This window comes from Thermobia domestica, chromosome 6 (genome assembly GCF_964235325.1).
Source record: "Thermobia domestica chromosome 6, izTheDome1.hap1.1, whole genome shotgun sequence".
Taxonomy (NCBI): domain Eukaryota; kingdom Metazoa; phylum Arthropoda; class Insecta; order Zygentoma; family Lepismatidae; genus Thermobia; species Thermobia domestica.
This window is the reverse complement of record NC_137459.1, coordinates 95119329-95141674: the sequence shown is the minus strand read 5'-3', so window position 1 is coordinate 95141674 and position 22346 is coordinate 95119329. Positions and strand designations below refer to the sequence as shown.

The window sequence follows — 22346 nt, the reverse complement described above, 5'->3', positions numbered from 1 at the left end:
AGCGAGAAGAAGTTGGCCACTTTAATGTATGTATTTATATACCTAGGTATGTACTGAACCATAAAGATATACGTATATATTTTACTCTGTATTTTGGTACCCTGCAGTCATATATTGCTAGAGTTTTTGGTAAGTATACATTCGACCATTTTCAAACTTAACAATACGCTTGCATTACATTTCAGATTTTAAAGTGAGTATATGCTGCATTACAAAAATATTAGGTGCATATACGCCGTATACCTTCCATTACACCCATTGTCTGGGCGGCGAGATTTGCACCTCTGGTTTTTAGTAAAACACTAGGTATTTGCCCCCGAGGTATTTTTGCGAAAACCCGGGGTTTTTCAGTGAATAGATTTTCTCATTATCAACTGTGGGGTGAAATACCCAGGGTTTTTCTTGAAATCCACCGACTTGCTGTACATGTGACTGAAAAGTATTATTTTCCCTGTCTGTCTAATCGAATAGAACCCAGCGAACGTTTCTTGCTTTCCTGTGAGCATGTTTATATCTTTCTTCTGCAGCGTTTTTAGGATTTGGAACAGGCGTTAACATGTAGCTTGTACAAGCATAACCACCGTCAGCTATTAATAATCCAGGAAGATTTCTTTCTTCGGCTATGACTCTCAGGGAACAGTTCCTCCAAACTGTTGAATCATGGGTGGAGCCAGGCCAACGTGCAACGTTATTTAATATTTTCATATTAGAATCACAAATTAGCTGTGTATTGATACTATGTACCCTTTTCCTGTTTCTGTACAACTCTGCAGTTGGACCAAAGGGAGACAGAACTGGAATATGCATGCAATCAATTGCTCCAATTGCACCAGGGAATTGTGAGTCCTCATAGAACTTCAGTTTCACTGCAGGCACTTCTGTTCCTGCAGGCATTTTATGAACTGCGTCTTCTAGCTATAATTCCAACTACACTGTGAAATATTTTTTCTGCAGTTGTGCGATGCACATTTACCAAATCACCACCAACTCGTTGAAAAGTGCCTGTGTGGAGAATGCGTAATGTAATCAATACCTGTAAATCTGCGGAGCAGTCATGCTTACGTACTGGTTTGTGTAGATCTTCTTCAATCAAATGCATTAATGCTCGGAAAGTTTCTTTGGTATAGCCAAAACGATCTCCAAATTATTCATTGCTGTAGACTGCCAAAGGATCTACTCTGCCACGTATTGTATAATTTCTTTGGTGTGGCTGGTTCTTAATCACCCACGTAATCGATGTGGTCTGTTTCGTCCAGGTTGATTACAGGAAATTATTCCGTCTGGGGAAAAAAAAAAAAAACACTCCTACCAGTAGGATAAATTTCCCCCAGTAAAGTGCTAGGTATTTAAACCTTGGGTTTTTTCACTGTAGACCAAATATCTCCATTTTTAAAAACCCAGAGATATTTAACTCTCCAGACGAAAAACCTCGGGTTTTCTTGACACGCACAAGCCAAATCTCTCCAACTTCAAAAACCTAAATGAGAAAACCCAGGGGATTTGAAAACCACTAAGCAAATCTCCCCGCCCTCTAAGTGAGCAAGTTTTCTATGAAACAATGTTGGCCAACATTGATATGTTTTATGTATTACAAATTTGTTTCATTATATTAGTAATTATACAAAATAAAAACATTGTGTATTCAAGGTAATAAGTAATTATTTTGAAGTCAAACAAAAATTGTATGAAACTCAACTACATTTACTATAAAGTCCAGTGATTACCAACTGTTAAATGACTATTGGAAACTATTTTCCAGGATTAACAGTTCAGTTGTAAGAAGATGATGAATTTTTAATCATATTCAATATGCTAAACATCAGCTTCGCAACTTAGATATTGTGAATATAAGATGTTGTCCATATGTTCTCAGTAGCATCATTCTAGAATATTTACTTTCTTTTCTCATGAGGTTCAAACCCTGTTGAATTTACAAAGGCCTAAGATACATAGTAAGATGGTGCTTCAGATCCTACTCTTCTTCATGATCCTGCAACACTGGAAAGTAAAGCACTAAAAAGTTTGTATTTTTTTCGTCAAAATCGGTCAAGCCATTTCTGAGGAAGAAAGGTTAACGGGGAAAAGGACGACATGATTCATGACTAGCTGTCCGCTAGACCCTGTTTCCACCAAGAAAGAAATGAAAGAAAGAAAAAAAAACTACTTCCATGCGTAATGTAAAGTTCTGTTGATCATCCATAAAATATAGTCATGATTAATTATAGTTTCTATATTTGCATAATTAGATTTTGTATGCATTAATCTAGTGTAGACCCTACCTATTAGTTTCTTTTATAAAATGTGTTTACAGCAGCTGTGCAGCTAGATGGATTAATACTAGAGAATGTTGAACCAACTCTTAAAAGAATGCTGGTAGAAGATAACGGCCAAACCTTGCTTGTTAGGCTCAATGCGGATGGAGAACTTGAACTAGAACCCTTGACTGTATCATCGGTACATCAGCAGGTAAGTATTTCCGGTTTCAAAAATGTTATATAAGCATACTGGTGAAGACGCATTTAAGAACACCTAGTAGGAATTCACAAATTTAGCCTAGGGTTGATACACAAGATGATGATTCTAATAGTCCCAACATGGCGCCCCTAGCAGCATTCCGAACATGTTATACAGTGAAGTCACCTTAATAATAGCACTAGCGTGTGCATCTACCTCGAGTAGCCACACAAGCAGTTGCTTAGATAGGTAGCCGGTAGTATAGATGCTACATATGTGTCTGGGCTGTGTTCACGCTTGCTGTAGATCTAGACGTAAGTTGGCGATGTTCGTTGCCGAAGCCCGGTTCGTGGCCAGTCGCAGCCCCATTATGTCACATACGTGTTCAATATAGCTTCGGATTGGAAACTAGGCAGCTCAGAGTAGAAGGCGTATACTAACGAGGGAAGAATGTGATGTCATTCAGACACAATTGCACCAAATTTGGTGTAGGAGTAGGTAATGGGAATAAAAAAGAACGTGTGGAAGCATTTGTTTCGCAGGCGTTCGGAGTCAGAAATAATGGGCCGTACAGTTCTGAAGAAGTATGGCATGTCAATCAGATATTGATTGGACGAAGCCTTTTGCTCGCTGTTTTGGCCAATGCAGAAGAAGTTAAATAAAATAGAATGAAAACAGAAAAGATGATCTACACAGAAAATGCGCCGATGTCCGTCTTCAGTCCCACCAGGCGAATGGCGGGATACTAGATCTATCAACTGGCCTTATCATTACCCACCTTATCTCTTGTCCATTGGGTATGCATCACTAGTTAGCCTAATGAAATGATATTAAGAAAATAAAGAAAATATATATACAGAAAATAAATCAATGTCAAAGACGAAGCTGGCATCTGCGACTTGTACTTCAGAACTTGTCAATAGAACGTTGAGGCTTACTCAGCCATCAAGATGCTAATTGATTTGTGGTAGGGAGGTATAAACAGATCTGGAAGAGTAGACTTGTGCACATCAGAATTTTAGCGCGTGCTGTGTAACTATTGCATTATAAACAAAACAGTTCAGAGAACAGTATTAGTGTTTAAATGGACAGGCATGTGCAAGGCCTGTACATGCGACACCAGGTTACATCAACTGGTGTAGAACATAAAGACGGAAACATAGAGCTCTGGGACGTCGACGACCATGAATCAATCTTACATAGTACATGTGTGTGGAATATGTACTGTGAAGATCTGAGTCCAAATGGACAGTTATAAGTGTAAGTGATATCAAGGGAAAATAAAGTAGTTAAGACAGACTAAAGTTTCCGAACAATTAGAAGAAATTACTAAAGTGATAGATTTTGGCATGTATATTAAGTTGATATTAAGAAAGTAATTTGTCAAAATAACAATAATTTCCAACATGACGGCCTAAATGACCGATTTTATATTTCAAAAAGATGATTGCATGATTAAAAACTCAGTGGCCATTTTATACGGTGGGTTCACTGGCAACCAGAAACGCCATTGATTCACTGTTTTTTTTAAGGAAAGTCCGCAATATTTGAGAAAAATTTCTCAATTTAGCAACAGCAAGCAAAGGCTCCATCCCATCAATATCTGATTGACAGGCCATACTTCTCCAGAACTGTAGGGCCCATTATTTCTGATTTCGAACGCTTGCAAAACGAATGCTTCCATGCGTTCTTTTCTATTCCAATTACCTACTCCTACACCAAATTTGGTGCAGTTGTCTCTGAATGACATCACACCCTTCTCTCGTTAGTGGAGAACGTTAGTGTCCTGACAGTATCATGAAGCGACTTATATTCTGCGAGAAGATATTGTCCCGTAGTGTATCCAAATAAGGTCGGAGGACAAGGTTGACGACGTACTACACATACTCTCCCGAACGAAGACCAGAGGTAAGCTGGATGTGTAGTTTGTCCCCCATTCCAGAATACTAGGTGAAGATTCTGTATGGCAAATGGGAACACGCTAGATTTTTAGGCCCATCTTCACATATAACACATAGTCACCACTGTGTCAGACACAAACTACTCTCGCCGCTGAAGTCTCTCTCAAACCCACTGAAGACTTTTTGGCGATGTGCAAAAGTCTGGGATAGTCATGCAAGAGGAAGGCTGGAACATAAACTTGACTCGAACAGTAAATTGTTCAAGTGTTCGTTTACTCACATGTGGGACCGCTGTGGCTCTGACTACACTGACGGACACCGTCCTCTCAGTTAAGGCCGCCCGAATGATTCTTCTGTGCAGATCTTCACTGTACGTTGCAAGGGCTCTGAGGGCCTCATCTGTGTAAAAACTCTCTACTTCCTATTGCGAAATATTGATATACTATCGCCACGCCACGACCATGCGAACAGCTATTCTGCGGAACGACCAACTGACCCACAAAAATATTCGTACTCTGATATCGCCTTTGTATTTCACAGATACAGCCTGTGAGCCATACATAACGAATTCGGCGCTGCAGTCACTCAATAACATTTATCGTATTGTCCGACAACCTCTAAACTACTAGCAACACGATCTCAACGGATACACATTCTATGGTTCGAATTTTGTTTGAATAAGACGCTGTATGTGGGTTATTCTTAAGTTTGTTTCCACCAGTGTATTATTAGAAATAATACTCTTGCTTTGGATATGTCATTGTAGACAAGAGATTCACATTTCTATTATTCTTCCCTCAATATCTTCATAAACTATGGAAATGACGTAGAGCTTGTGCTGAATCAGTTGGTAGAGCACTCAGCTTTTAAGTTGAGAGTCGAAAGTTTGAAATGAAATGAAATATTTCAGTTAAACGTCCCACAATTATGCCCTTTAGGCTAAGGGAGACGATGATTAATGGAAATGAATGATGATGGAAGAATTGGTGGAATGAGAAAGTGGGAAGAAACGGGAGTACCCCGCGAAAACCCATGGGCACGATGTTATCCACCACAAGCTTATTTGGTCGGGGATCGAACCAGGGACCCAACGAACCAGAGGTAAGCGCTCTACCACTGAGCCACCGTGTCTCCCGGAGTCGGAAGTTTGGCCTCAATCACATAATATCCCCTTGTATTTGTTATTGAACACACTAGCTACTTTCTCTTCCATTTTCTCATTCCAGTAATTGTTTGGTATTATTCCTCGATCGTTAGATATCAGAAGCGTAAAATAAAGGCATAACCATGTGGCGGAAGAATAATTTCGAATGTTTACCAGTGCTTCGCGCAAATTTTCTGCAATGTTTGCATATAGATTATTTATTAGGTGCCAGCTGCTGCTATTTGAATTTTATGATGGACAAATTTAGTATCCTTTATACTCATCCTTCTTCAAACTTTATCGTGCACAAACTATATTATTATATTCTTCATTATCACAATAAAAGGATATTATTCTAAAGTTTATTTATATGCCTCTCTTGTAATATATGTTGTTATTTAAAGCCATGCATATTTAGTTACTGTGTACTGTAGACTTAACTTTTGTTTTACTTATTTCTAGGAGGGAGATGTCCTTTGTCCAAGAAGTGGAAATGATGAAAATGTGGCAACAGTTAATCAAAATTGGTTTACGAGTCGAGAAGACAAGACCAGTCTTCAAAATAAAGGTCATACATGGAAACAAGGCATGTGGAGCAAAGACGAGATAGAGTTGCTGCAGCAAAACATTGCCAAATATTGCGAGGTACTTTATATTTCACCGTGGTCGAGTAATATGTACACTCATGTCCAAAATTATTGTCGCATGTCTATAAATATGTTGTTGTAGGAATTTAATTTGATAACGAATTTGCCCAGTATTTCTTATAAGGTTAGTACGTGTATAATCGGTAAAGACATGTATGTGGAAAATTTCATGTCAAAAGAGCAGTAAATAAGAACAATAAAACAAAAATAAATCTTTCTTTTCCATTTAGCAACATTTTGTTTTGCTCATTCTAATTTTCGTATTTATAATCCTTTTGCTATGAAATTTACTACAAATGTACATTTCCCGATTATATACATAGTATCAGTATTAAAAGTACCCTGCAAAAACAATATCAAATTATATTCTTACAAGAAGACAGTTATAGATATGCGACAATCATTTTGGACATGAGTGTACGTATGTAAGGTAGACCATTTATCTTGAAACGCATATTTAGACTATAGATTGAAAACGCTAAAATTTTACAGGATGTAAACATCGTTAGTGGGACATTGTTTGACATATACTGCAGTATCATCAGATTAATAGTATTTTTCCTGTTTAAAATCTACATGTTAAACAAAAGCTTTACAATACCACATACATTATTCAGTGTTACAAACCAAGAGCGCTACAGTATCACAAATATTCAAACTTTGGAGGCGTCTAGAACAATAATAATGCAAAGAGATAGATAAACGAAGGAATGAGTAACCGAAGTACCTTAGTGCCTAATACTATACGCTGACAATATGATGTATTTCGGGTAAATAGGAAGAAGGTTAGGGATGATTGAAAATTTATTATTTTTCAAATGGCTTTGTTAAAAAAAAAAAAAAAAAAAAAAAGTGTTTAGATAAATACCATATCCAATCACACATAGTTTTCTATAGGTTTAAACATCATAACGCCGTTTATACCTATTTGATATCTCAAACCTTTCTGGAGATACGGAAAATACGGGCAGAGGTTGCTACACTGCTTCAAATAGCATATTTGTGGAAACTTTTTAAATTAATTATTGTTGTTCTTTGTTTTTGTAATATTACAACAATAGTTTTCTGTAGTTACAATTACAAGAAGTTATCATAATTGCATAATATAGAGTTCACAATGCTCATTTTGTCTCAGGAACGGTTTGAGATATGAATTGCTGTGAACAGTATTATGATCCTTACGTTTATTGGAAACCATCTATATGATTGTATATCATACTTACTAAGTAGTTTTTTGAAATAAAATCTTTATAAGAGGAACAGGTTTTCAATTGCTTGCAATTTCGTTTCTGTTCATTATAAATTCGTCATAGTATTTAACAATAAGCCACTTTCGATATCCATTGTCACGTCCGTCTCACTTGCGCTATTACTATTGTAGATGCCTCTAAAATTAGGATGTTTGTTGATGTTTATGGTACCACAGCATCCGTAGTTTGTAATACAAAATAATAAGGTGGTAGTGTAAGTTTTCGTTTAATATGTAGATTTGAAATTAGTAATAAAGTAATGCCATTTGAAAAAAAAAAAAAAAAAAAAAAGCGCTTTATGTTTGGTTGGCAACAGGGATAATCTGGTTCTATTGCAGAATATGTTAAACAGTGCTCCCCTGTAGATGTTTGAATTTTGCAATATTTTAGCGTTTTGTTTTAGTTTAAAATTCGTAAGGGAGTTTCAAGGTAAATAGTCCATGCTGTAGATCCTTCGTTCAAATTTTTGTCACTTCTTTACAAGTGTAAGTGCATGCTTACTCTGATGTAATATTACTTCGATTTGTGCTAAAGTGTAATCACACCAAGGAATTTGAGGCAGATTAAAATTTAGAATTCTAGTGATCAAATGTGTTGAACTGATGATAAAAATTTGCCCTCCATATTTTCGTTAATTGGTGATTTTTTAGAAAGTCCACATAGTCGAATTCGTGCCACAATTTTAGATTTCTTGTTCGTTCTGTATTCAATAAAGCTATACAAGACAGTAGTATACCTTTAAAAAAAGTATGAAAAACTGATGAAGTGGAGGTAGTCAAATAAGCTTTCCTCTCCTAAATTTCTTGCCGTCGCTTGACATAGTAAAATATGAGATTTATTGTGTGTATGACACTCACTCACGTTTTCCTCTTACACTAGAATACTTTTATTTTATTTTATTTTATTTTATTGCAAATAGGTTTTATAACTATATTGTCAAAACAAAACAATTTACTCAATGAAGTAATAGTATCTCTCTTGTTTTTATTCTAACAACTAGCAGAAGTGCCTGTTATTGACACGAAAAGAATAAGGTGCAATAAATATGAAAAGGAAACTTAAATATTGTAGAAATAGCCCGTTCCTCTTTCCACTACTAAAATTTTTGAAAACTCAGAAACATGTGTTTGGTCATATTTAACGAAGAGATTGTGTACTAAATTTCACACTTCCGAACTTAAATGAATACCTACACTGGGCATGTTATAAATCAGAAAAGGGGGAGTATTATAAAATTTTCCCCCTTTAGAAGCAGAATTTTCGAAAACGATAAAATGCATATTCTCTTACAATTAACTAGCGTTTACCTCCGTGTGTTACCACGGATAATCTTTTTCATCACTTCCTCTCGTTCGTTCCATTCCTCTTTGTCTTCGATATCCAATGCAAGTGATCTGGAGAAAAGAAAAGCACTTCCCTTCCTTTTTTACGGTTCGCATTTGCGAAATTCCGTCTAGTTTAGATCCTAGGATGCAAGAACATTATACAAATTTTCAACGTTCTACACCTGACATTTTGGTACATCTGGCGAACGGCAAAAAATCATTCAAGTACCCCACTCTTTGGAGTTGTATTTCGCAAAACCCCGTCATATCTGTAATCTAGGGTATAAAGGGAAATTTTAGGCAAAATTCAGGGTTGTACGCTTAAAAGCTTTGAAGATCTAGTGGACGGCAAAAAATCATTCCAACCATTCTATCCCCGCTTAACTTATGCAATTGTCAAATGTTTAATCTTTTTTTACTGCTTGGGGTGCAAGGAGAATATTTATACCAAAATTTTAAAGCTGTTGACATTATAGTTTCCAAGATCTAGCGAACGACAAAAATAGTGAAGCCTTCCATTTCCCCGTAGAATACGCAATTCCCGAAATTTCGTCTTATATGCAGCCTTGGCTGCAAGTAGGAATTTTATACCAAATTCAGCGTTATACGCTTAAGAATTTCGGAGATCTGGTGATCGAAAAAGAAAAGATAGTCTTTTTTACAGCTTAGAGTGCAAGGAGAACATTTATGCCAAACTTTTAAAATAGTAGGCCTTATAGTTTTAGAAATCTGGAAACTGACAATAATAATAATAATAATAATAATAATAATATAAAAAATAAAGCCCTCATCCTCCCCTTAAGATGTATAATTAATCAAACCTAGTCTTATTACAGCCTACGATACAAGGAGAGTATTTATACAAAATTTCAAGATTCTTATAGTTACAGAGATGGCGAGCAGCAAATAAATAAATATATATTTAAGCCCTCCGTCCCCTCTTAGGACATTCAATTCCGGAAAGTGTCACCTTATTTGGAGCCTAGGTTGCGAGGGGAACACTTACACAAAATTTCGAATTTTTGCGTCTAAAAGTTTCGGAGATCTGGTGTATGGTTTAAAAAAAAAAAAAAAAAAGTAATTCAACCCCATTTCCCCTTAGGATACATATTTCACAAAACTCCGTCATATCTACAGCCTAGGTTGTAAATGGAATGTTTCCACAATATTTCAAGAGTCTATGCATAGTTGTTCGGGAGGAATCGGTGATTTACTCCTTTATATACCGGATATATAAAAAATCCGGGGCTAAAAGGTCGTTATATACATTGTAATTGTAAATTTTATAGAAAATGAGAAATCGATTCTCATCCTTTCTGACGAGAGAGAGAAGTCGAATTGATGTGTTAGTAGCAAAAGTTCCGTATTTAGATTCCAGAATTAACAGTACATACCTGGAACTTTCTCTTGTTGTGTTTTATAGTAAATAGTTTCTGGAATATATAAGTTAGGATTAAAACACAAGGAAAATCTAACAGAGTACAAATCTTCGTCAACGCAAACAATAGAACACTGCGCATAATGCCAGTATGCGAAGTTTTATTCTCAAATCCGAAAGTTGTTATAAAATATGGTGATGAAACGTTAGAAGATCAAATTTATTGAAAAATACATGCATCATGTGGAACTCTTTACAAACACTTCTACACGATAAACTTTTTATGAGTTGAGAAAATGAGAATTATACTGTAGAATGAGTGGTTAGAGTAAACACATCTAAGAAATGCACATTTGTCCATTTATCGCGATAACAATCATTTTGAAACTATCAAGGGAGCTGCGGTGGCTCAATGGTAGAGCTTTCACCTCTGGTGCTTGGGGTCCCGGGTTCGATCCCAGCCCCCGCCAAGTGAACCTGGTGGTGGACAAACACCGTGTGCGTGGGTTTTCTCGGGGTTCTCCCGTTTCCTCCCACTTTCTTAATTCCACCATTTCATTCATTACTCATCGTCACCGTCTCCTTTAGCCTAACCGGCATAACCGTGGAACGTAAAACTCAGATTTCATTTTTCGAAACTATCAGGACAGAACACTATACAACCGTTTAGAATTGATCTAGTTAATGTATTTATTAAAAAAAAAAAAAAAAAAAAAAAGATTTGAGTTGGAAATGCAGAAATGATTCAAGTATATAAAATTCTTAAACAAATCCATATCCTAGTCAGAAGCAAGAATTAATGTAGTATCCTTAAAATACTATACTAGATTTTGTAAGATCTGAAGGAGTACACACCTAAGGGTTATAACAGATCGATGTACTTTTCAGAAACTTGTACCATGGTGAATTTGGGATTTTCGAAAACGAGAGATTGAAGGAAGCATTATTGTCATTTTGTCTGTTTCATTCATCAACGATAAGGCATTTTTCTCACTGAATTAAAAGATGGAAAACATCCGATAGGAAAGAGTGTTGAAAGATAGGCACAAAGGTGTGGAATGTTGATGGTTAGAAAGGGTTAGGAAAGATAGTTAAAGGTGGTAGACGTGAGGTGTTTGCATAGTTGGAATCCATAGAGAATTTGATGCAGAAAAATGACTAACAGCTGTATCTCCGTTCTTCACTAATAGCAGTCTGTATCTCCATTCTTCGAATCGTGACTTCAAACTTTGCACGCAGCATGTCGTAACACCAACAGTTCCTCCAAATAGAAAACCCAGACTCAACTTTCCACTCCGTGAGGTGTACTTTTTTTTAAAAAAAAAATGGATATTAGTATAACATATTCTCATAGAAATACTTATTTTTGTTTCAGGAACACGGCTTGATAGATCCAGCAGAAATTATCTTTGAGATGAGTAAAGATCAAAGGAAAGATTTCTATAGGATAGTAGCCAAGGGAATTAACAGACCTTTGTTTTCTGTTTATAGAAGAGTGATTAGGTAAGAAGTGTTAATAAAGGTATTAAGCTGTCCTTTGTAAATACCATTGTAACTATAAAACTTGTTTGAGATACTTTCTTAGCAGAAAATGTAAAATCTTATTGTTTACAGATTTAGTAACGATATTACTGCAAGTCAACATAATGTGTGCTATTTTTTTGAAAGAGACAAATCTGGAATTCATGTTAGTAGAGTATACTACTTAGATTAATACTTCACAACAATATTCACTGAGCATAATTGAGCTATAAATTAACAAGATTTCCTTAATGGCTTTTAAAGACTAAGAGCACCTAACGTACCGTGAGCACGTTTGAATTTTGAGTATAATATTTTCGTATAGAAGTTGAAATTGTCTTATCTTGTATGTATTTGAAGGTGTGAATTTTCAGGGAATAATGCTTTATTACCTTCAAAATAATACAGCCATCACTGTCAAAATAAGTTGTAAATAAATAAAAAAAAAAAAACAAAAACTTGGTTAGTACTACGTTTCTATTATAGGTTGAGAAATAGATTTAACAAACTGATGTATCTTGTGAATTGCATATTTTTCTTTTTTTTTTTTTTATTTTGTGCTCTTAAAGATGAAGTATTTAGCATACTTTATTGGTACAAATATTTATGATAACCATATAAACACAATTTACTTTCATAGTGTTGGAAAGCACTTACAAAGTATACGAACCCTTTTCATCCTTAATTATTGTTGATATTGGTAGAAAGGTATCGTAGGAATTTGATAGGTAACTTTGGGCAGTTCATGTATCTATCCAAACGTCTTTTTATTTGTATTGCCTAAACGTGTTCGCTGACAGTCAAATCTAACGTTTCATTTTATTTTTATTTTATTTATTGGCATATTAAATAGCTAATGCATATACTATATATTAGGAAACAAGATTTCAACTTTGACCCGATTTTGGATCTTGTGTTTATCTAGTAAGGGTAGCAAATAGAAAGGGATACAAAAGCAGATCTTGTAGCTGATGCCAGCTGCAGCATTTACTGTTTGTACAATATGAATATAATTTTATTCTCGAACAACTTGAAGCATTATTGCCGTACGTAGTCTTTCTATTGTACTAGTTTGTAAATTGGTACAGTGTCTCAATTCTGGTATGGAGGTTCAATCCAAACCCATATGGCGAATATCGTGCTGTTTTTTCTCAGGGTACTTTTTTCTGGGAAAGGGTGGGGTATTTCATCGCCTCTTTCATCATTCACGTGTATTTTTATCATCTATAACTTACAAGGCATAATGTGAGACTACTCTTAAGGGTTTAATTTCATGTGATCTTATATGTAAGTAAATGCCTCGGTACATTTACTGGAGTTTAGATTGGTAACATACAGTGCATTTCTTGGAGAAGTCATTGTTTCTTTTGTCTTCGATTTTCTTTAGGATGTATGACAATAAGAATCACATTGGCAAATATAATCAGAGTGAACTGCAAAAACTGCGGGAACTAAGAGCGAAGCATGGCAATGACTGGCAAAAAATTGGTGTTGCTTTAGGACGATCGGCATCATCAATAAGAGATAGATGTAGATTAATGAAAGAAAACTGCAACACAGGTAAGGAAAGTAAACATATACTTTTCAAATTCAACTAACACATACATGTATATATTACACACTAAGGAAGATACACTTTAAACTACTTTGCTTGTCGCTTCATCGGATAGAGATTAGAAGAAATAGAAAGGAAGAAAATGTTAAACATTTTTCATATACATTTCTTTCGTTTCTCATATAAAAGAGAGAGAGTTAGAACAAAGGAATCAGGTAATGGGAATGGAAATTAATTACTACTTATAACAAAATAGTAAAAAGAGTCACTATAAACACTTAACGTTACGTGTGTGTTATTGTAATCGCCCAGCGTTCGAATCACTGTTCGGGCTTCCATTTATTTGTAACCGTCCTGAGTTCGTGTCGCTGTTCGGGCGGCTTTTTATTTGTAACCACTCCGTGTAATCTGGTCGCTGTCCGTGGCTCGTGGTACTACCAATAAGTATACTCCTGATACTTTAACTTACCTGGACAGGACGATGAAGGACCTCTCCAAGAAAAGGTTACAAACTGTTTCCAAATCGCTCGTCGGTCTCAATAATGAGATGAGCATTAGGCGCCGAGAGGTTCGGGTGTCTCGTCCCGAAAACCTCACGGACGATCAGACGGTCATCCAGACCATAACGCACACAAACATCACTCATACAAACAACGAAAACACACTGGATTAAATAACACTATACTTATTTATTAGAACACTATTTTATAAAAAAAAATAGCAAAGAGGAATGGACACAACACTGAACACTGAGGATGTATAACAATTTTAGTCGCTGAAATCAGGCTTTGCCCTTTTCGGGCAATATAACCCTTTATATATATATATGATTATAATTCAGATATCACTACAAATGCTTCTCACACACCATTGACACACTTGGGGGGTTAGCACTGGGGGAAAGTTGTCTGGATCGTCCCACGATGAATCCAGTTGTTACGCTGAACAGTCCTGCAGCGTAAAGGTGAATCTTAAGTAAATAAACGAAAAGAAGGTCTCCACAGTTGAATACTGATATTGGAGGGCGCGTATATAACTTTTTAGCGCACTAGGTTTATGAACCTGGGACTTCACTAGTTGGGGCTAGCCGTAAGAAATCGTCCTTCATCGGCTAAATAGCTTGTGCCCCTTTACAAAAAGTTACATTAGAAGCTCGACGCGATATGCGTGGTTACGGCTTCCAGACCTGGAGTCGAACTCCTCGAGCATCCAAGCTCAAGCTACGGGTTGCAATGGTCAACGGAAAAGTGTTGGCAGTTCATTTCAAAATTCACTCAGTGAACTCATCTGTATGCACATACAAACAGAATATGGAAAACAATTTATGTTAATTTTAGTCAACTGCCTATAATGCACTAGACACGGCAATAACTTTGGCGTGAGAAAGTACAGATAACGGACTGCAGAACAACGCAGTTGGTGCCACTTTGGTTGCTGGAACATCTGGTCAGCCCGTATTTCTCTAATCTATTATAATGTTTCCATAAGCGATTAAAGAAAACACTTACTTCAGTTCCCAATAACTATAGAATATATACTGTGCATATAATAAGTCAGGGAGAAACACTGAAATGGTTAGTCACTAACTGAAATGTTCTCAGCAAAATCAATGTTTTAAATATATATATGAAAAAATGATGAAAGACTTCTTTGTCCAATTGTGTGGGAAAGAAGCAATTCCCACCGAAGAAAGAACTTATGTGCGTTGCAGAATAAAGTATAAATCGAAAATAATGATCACAGTCTTTACGAAATATACAGTGTGTCCACAAAAAATCCTTCTATAACCTGGTAGCTGTTATATATGGCGTCTGAAACGTGGAACGACCTGTCAAGTGCACACGTAGACAGGTTGAGAACCCTTGGCCGTATGACGAAATATGAATAAAATTAGGTTTTTCACCAAAAATTTGAAATCAGTTAGTTGGCAACACTGTGATATGGTGTGAGACTTACGTGCATAGACGATGATTGGTTTTTCACCTGAAAAAGGGCTATTTAAAATAGTTGAAAACTTGTCCACTCACTACAAAATATGAGGTTCCTGCATGAGCAATGTCCAATCCAAGTGTTCCATAAGGTAATAAGATCCTCTTGAACAATTGGTGCAGTTGGGTTTCCTTATCTTCCGTTTCTTCACATATTGAAACCATGCTGTCTTCCTGTGTGAGTATCCTCCATGGTTCTCCAACGATGAGTTGATGAGGGGAGAAGGGGAGTTTTTTTTTTTTTTTTAAACACTGGTGTGAGAAACGAAGTACGGTTACAACACCTGTATGATAACTGCACTAAAAAAGCGCAAAAAGCGTTTGTAGGGCTATTAAAATTCTTATTATTAAAAAAAAAAAAAAAAAAAAAAACAAATACTTTCCGTAAAATGTTTAAGTGTTCCGTTTCGATCACTTTATTTGATATAATATGAAGTAAATACGTTATAAGGCTATTTAAATGCCTTTTTTTTTAAACACTAATAAATTCTTTTCGTAAAATGTTTAAGTGTTCAGTTTCGATCACTTTATTTTGTATAATATGAAATAAATATACACACTCAATAACTATTCATGAAAACATCGACTTAAAGAATTATTAAATATCTCAATAAAAATTAGTAAATATACTGATATCTGTATTTAAAATATCAAAATGTGAATGAATAAGCAAATAGCAAAACATGTTAAAGGTACTAAAATATTAAAATTATTGTTAAAGTTTCGATATTACTGTGATATATTTGAAAAATATGAAAATCATTGAAAAAGTAAAATGAATGGAAATGTAAACACATGATAAACTGACAATATACAAACAAAAATAAGGTTTTAACCTGTATGTCCTTTTTTTTTTTTTTTTTTTTTTTTTTAACTGTGCCTCGTGCTGTTTGGCAGAAAAGAACGAAAAATCGTTTTTCAAAAATAAAAAAAATAAACTTAAGTGTCAGAATTGACGTTCATAGTAATTCCAAGAAATAAGCATGATTCTGCATATCAAAGAAAAGATCGTGATTTCGCTGACATGTATGAAGAAAATTCGGCACGCCATAAGATCAAATGCCATCTGCTCGTCGTGAAAATCGAGACTTTAATTCAATAATGCTCAATACAACAAATGGTTTCGTTCTGAAACAAAGTTGTTATTAGCTTATGCCTAGAATAATTTTTGTTGTTCACTTCCATAAACGTAAACATTGTAGGGTTACCAGAAAATGTGGGTATTATCTGCAAAAAAAATATTAATGCAGCGTTGAAAACTATACGGTGTTGATCCAAGTTTCTCAAAGGTCTGAATCAAGGAAGTTGACTCACTAGTCCAAACATTCCTGAAAATAAATGGTCATTACGCCATGAATTGACCAAAACCATAGGTGGGAAAATGTGTAATACTACACGTACTTACATACAAAATATGCCATCGACACCTGCGAGGCAAAATTAGAAACGAGGAAAGGCCTGCAACCATAGGCACTTACAAAATGTTTCTGCACAAAACTGAAATATAAACATTAATATTCAGTAAACTACGCGTATGTTCCCTGGAACATAATATACGTCTTCCACCTAGAAAAGATGTGTAAACACACAAAATACAAATGCTCTCGTAGCACCGTAAAATATGTTTTTATAAGACAAAACACATGAGACCTATTAAAGAAAAACATGAGATACAAACAAGAATATAGTCAAGGACATTACAACTTTCTGGTCGGTCTGAAACATCCAATTAAATTCCCTACAAAACAGTTATGTCACTCCACGACAGTTAAACTTTCTTAGGCATCTTCGCTACAAAATATTCAAACTGGTATTATTAACATATTAAAATTTAAAGTCATCGAGCATACAAAATAATTGACAGAAAATAATTTTCATAAATCATTATGGCTTCATGCTGTTGGAAAGAAAGAAAATAAGTTTATTTTTCAATATCTATTTCAATATCTCAGAGACGGCTGAAACCTCATAAATAATGGGCCATGTCGATTTTTGAAGAAAATCATCCGTCATTTGCAGTATGGCTGAAACCTAAAGATTTATATTCCAAAACCTTTGGCCATGTTGATTTAAAAAATCCTCCATAACAAAAACAATTTTACTAATAAATTCCAAATAGTTTTGGGACATACTGTGACTAATATATAATTTTCTGAAAATTATTAAAAAAAATTACAACACCTTAGCATACAAATACACAATTTAGTTACGATTCATAAACGCTAAAATATTTGCTGGGATATTACTAAACAATAAAACATGCTGAAAAAATCTTATCTAAGAATACACATACTTAGTTACGGGTTACTATTAAAATGAATACGAAAATCTAAGATTAACACTGAAAAAATAACATTGATAATTGTAAAATTCCATGTTCTACGCATGAGATTACGTACTAAGTTTCATTTACAAATACAGAAATACATACATAGCTAACAACTAAAAATTTTCTCATCCTGAGCATATCGATCATTTTTTTTTTTTTTTTAATTCTGAAAAGAAAATTGAACATTAATTGTAAATAACATGTAATAACATATTTAAGATTTTCGAAAGTGGGAAGGGATCCTAAAAAGATTTTTTTTTTTTAATTTTAAAACACAATAAAAAATATTATAACGCCAAAACATCTTCCCACTAGCTGGGGGTACGGAAATCGCGCCAAGATTTCAAACCGTTTTCAGATAAGTACGGTTCCCCTACGTATGTGATTACATACTAAATTTTATTTATAAACATACAACTATATATATAAGTAACAACTAAAATTTTTCTGATTCTGCGCATCTGGATACATTATTCTTTTTTTTTTTCTAAAAGAAAATCAAACATTAATTGTAAATAACATGTAATAGCATATTTAAGAATTTCGAAAGTGGGAAGGGATCCTAAAAAGGAATTTAAAATTTAAAACATTTAATAAAATATATTATAACGCCAAAACATCTTCCCACTAGCTGGGGGTACGGAAATCGCGCCAAGATTTCAAATTGCTTTTAAAATGCAATTCCCCTACGTTAATTATTTACTAAAAAATCTAAATTCAAACATCTGAAATGAAAACAAGAAAAAAATTAATGACATTAAACTAATAGTAAGTCATTGATAAGGTTTGCAACACAAATGCACAGCTGACTGAGGTATGAAGTGCTACACGGAGCAAAGACAAAAGGAGGAAAAGAATTAATCAGCTGTGTATCACCCGTTATTCGTAAAAATAAACACAGGTGGTCAAAAATGCAGCGACTATCTTATCAAAATAAAGAAAGAATAACGTGTTATCTGCTCTTTGCTGAACAGTTAAAAGCTAGAAGCAAAAATGAATTTTAAAAGAAATGCGTAGTTCTTCTTTTCGTATCCAGGTGTTTCGATCAAAAACTAAAAGCAAAAAGGGAAAAAAAAATGAATACATGTTTATCGCCGAACAGTTAAAAGAAAGATTAAAAGAAATGCGTTGCTTTCCTGAAAGAAAATTCGTATCAACACACAAAATCTTGGTTACCCCTTTTTTTTCTATGATTACTGTTTCTACTTTGATAATTACGGTTTGTTCGTCTATTCCTACAGCGGTTATCTCTATGTACAAATCTATGCTTAATGTCACACAAATTGCGGTTTCTGTCTAGTATGTGATAACTCAGGTTACGTGGCCGTGATTTACGACTCCTTCTGTTTCTGTTACTGCCTTCTCGAGTGCGGTCTTGGTTCTGATTCCCTTTAAATTTCGTATTGTTTACGCTCCGGTCTGCGTATCTTTGCCTATTGCTATAACTGTAACCTCGTTTGTGCTCTTTCACTCTGTGGTTAGTGGTAGTTATTCTTGTGCGCTTACGACCTCTGTCGTGTACAATCATATGTTCGCAATTGTCACTACTACTACTACTACTACTACTATTAGGGATGTTGTTAGATTCTGAATGAATAAAATCATTGTCAGATTTCTTACGAGGTTGGTTTAGACTACCTGTCTCTGGTTGGAGTTCAGATTCCTGCGTTTCCTTTTCATTAGGAGTATTAGTTTCTAGCTCAGGTTTCAATTCCAATGTTTTATTTACACTAGGAATATCAGTCGCTAACTGAGGTTCAATTTCCGGTGTTTCGTATCCAGTAGGAACATCTGACTGTAACTCGGGTTCGCATTCCGGTGTTTTGTTTTCAGCGCTCTCTGTTTCTTGGCTGTTTTCAGTATTTACTGTTTGCTGACTATTTTCACGAAATACGTCCCGTAAATCGTCTATCTTTTGCCCTAATTCGCTCTTTACCTCAGCAAAAGTCTCTTTAAAATCAACTTTACTTTCCTTTATGTATCTCTCAATTCTTTCATTATTTTTATCTAGTTTTCGTTCTAACCTAGCAAAATGCTTTTGAAAAACTGAAGCTATCTTAGTAAACAAATCTGCTTTGTTGTATGCCATCTTGAACAAGATAAAGCTTAAAACATACAATTAGAATAAAATATGCTATCACAAAACATATTATTAAAATCACCTGAAAGAGAATTTTTTTTTTTTTTTTTTTTTTTTTTTTTTTCAGATTACTAGTTCTATGCTGGAAAAGAAGTGATATATTAAAACATTTATCTTATGAGTATTCGAGCACCAACGGTCTCGATTCGGGTCGGTAGTTCGGGCGTCATTTATTTGTAATCGCCCAGCGTTCGAATCACTGTTCGGGCTTCCATTTATTTGTAACCGTCCTGAGTTCGTGTCGCTGTTCGGGCGGCTTTTTATTTGTAACCACTCCGTGTAATCTGGTCGCTGTCCGTGGCTCGTGGTACTACCAATAAGTATACTCCTGATACTTTAACTTACCTGGACAGGACGATGAAGGACCTCTCCAAGAAAAGGTTGCAAACTGTTTCCAAATCGCTCGTCGGTCTCAATAATGAGATTCGCAGTAGGCGCCGAGAGGTTCGGGTGTCTCGTCTCGAAAACCTCACGGACGATCAGACGGTCATCCAGACCATAACGCACACAAACATCACTCATACAAACAACGAAAACACACTGGATTAAATAACACTATACTTATTTATTAGAACACTATTTTATAAAAAAATAGCAAAGAGGAATGGACACAACACTGAACACTGAGGATGTATAACAATTTTAGTCGCTGAAATCAGGCTTTGCCCTTTTCGGGCAATATAGCCCTTTATATATATATGATTATAATTCAGATATCACTACAAATGCTTCTCACACAACATTGACACACTTGGGGGGTTAGCACTGGGGGAAAGTTGTCTGGATCGTCCCACGATGAATCCAGTTGTTACGCTGAACAGTCCTGCAGCGTAAAGGTGAATCTTCAGTAAATAAACGAAAAGAAGGTCTCCACAGTTGAATACTGATATTGGAGGGCGCGTATATAACTTTTTAGCGCACTAGGTTTATGAACCTGGGACTTCACTAGTTGGGGCTAGCCGTAAGAAATCGTCCTTCATCGGCTAAATAGCTTGTGCCCCTTTACAAAAAGTTACATTAGAAGCTCGACGCGATATGCGTGGTTACGGCTTCCAGACCTGGAGTCGAACTCCTCGAGCATCCAAGCTCAAGCTACGGGTTGCAATGGTCAACGGAAAAGTGTTGGCAGTTCATTTCAAAATTCACTCAGTGAACTCACCTGTATGCACATACAAACAGAATATGGAAAACAATTTATGTTAATTTTAGTCAACTGCCTATAATGCACTAGACACGGCGATAACTTTGGCGTGAGAAAGTACAGATAACGGACTGCAGAACAACGCAGTTGGTGCCACTTTGGTTGCTGGAACATCTGGTCAGCCCGTATTTCTCTAATCTATTATAATGTTTCCATAAGCGATTAAAGAAAGCACTTACTTCAGTTCCCAATAACTATAGAATATATACTGTGCATATAATAAGTCAGGGAGAAACACTGAAATGGTTAGTCACTAACTGAAATGCTCTCAGCAAAATCAATGTTTTAAATATATATATGAAAAAATGATGAAAGACTTCTTTGTCCAATTGTGTGGGAAAGAAGCAATTCCCACCGAAGAAAGAACTTATGTGCATTGCAGAATAAAGTATAAATCGAAAATAATGATCACAGTCTTTACGAAATATACAGAGTGTCCACAAAAAATCCTTCTATAACCTGGTAGCGGTTATATTATATTTATATTGTGCTGTTTGCAGAGATCATTATTTAAACTTAGTAAATACAATTAAGTATATAAGATGTTGAAACATATCTTCTTATATACACTGAGCATGCAAACACAATAAATTAGCCTTATCTCACTGTGTTCTTTGTATGTGAGCAATACAGACGTGTTCAAATTACTAGACTCAACATTCAGTTTCTGAATATTTTACTGTTCTTACAATATTATGTGAGAAAATACGTTCAAACTTAGTCCAAATTACTGCTTTGTAACTCTGTCTTAATTTCTAGTGGGTGTGGCATATGCTTTTCATTATCAATAAAACAAATGCGTACGTAACATTCAAATATAATTACTATAAAGTGTGTATATCCAAATTGGAAACAAAAAATGAAATGGAATACTTACAAGAAAATTATCTCTCACACAAATATTAATATTTCTCATGAAATCCTTTATTCCTTATTAAGTCTTTCATAGTTTGTGACATCCTATGTACGAGTTTAACACATTTTGCCTTCAATTTAGCATCATGATACCACAAATTGTTCATCTTGATCAATTGATGTTTGGTTGTAGTGTGCTTCTTCTTTTCTTTTCCTTCATAAAGTTCCAAAAATTTTCAATCGGTTCATATCAGGACTAGTGCCTGGCCACGAAAGAACACTAATTTCGTTGTCCTCGAAGAATTTTGTCACAGTCTTGGCCCAGTTGCATGGGGCTCCATCATGCATAAAGATGAATTGTACGTCATCAAACCAGAGTGCAGTCTGGGAAAGCATTTCTTCTTAAAGAACTTGCAGGTATTGGTCGTGCTTCATTGTCCTCTCTACTATATACAGTCTTCCAGGCCCGAAGACAGAGATCACACCCCAGACCATGACTGAAGTAGGATGCTTCACGATTTATTAAAGACATTCCAACTTGAATTCCTCCCAGGTCAACGTCGCACATATTGTGAACATTCATCAGACACAAAGATACATGATTTATCACTAATACACACTATTCTCCAATTGTCAGCAGTCCAATATTGTAGGCCTC

General features: G+C 35.3%; 1 protein-coding gene across 4 annotated transcripts in view; it reads left to right on the top strand.

Moving 5' to 3' along the window:
• The window catches only part of LOC145688102 (cyclin-D-binding Myb-like transcription factor 1), a 117429-nt gene that overhangs the window by 70745 nt on the left and 24338 nt on the right, over nt 1-22346 (top strand). For 3 of the 4 annotated variants that reach the window (XM_081761841.1, XM_081761840.1, XM_081761842.1), the window contains exons 4-7: nt 2312-2466; nt 5962-6144; nt 11475-11602; nt 13008-13180. In XM_081761841.1, coding sequence (XP_081617967.1) covers nt 2312-2466; nt 5962-6144; nt 11475-11602; nt 13008-13180 — 639 coding nt within the window. The remainder of the gene's footprint in view (nt 1-2311; nt 2467-5961; nt 6145-11474; nt 11603-13007; nt 13181-22346) is intronic. The other variant, XM_081761843.1, reaches the window with a different exon arrangement.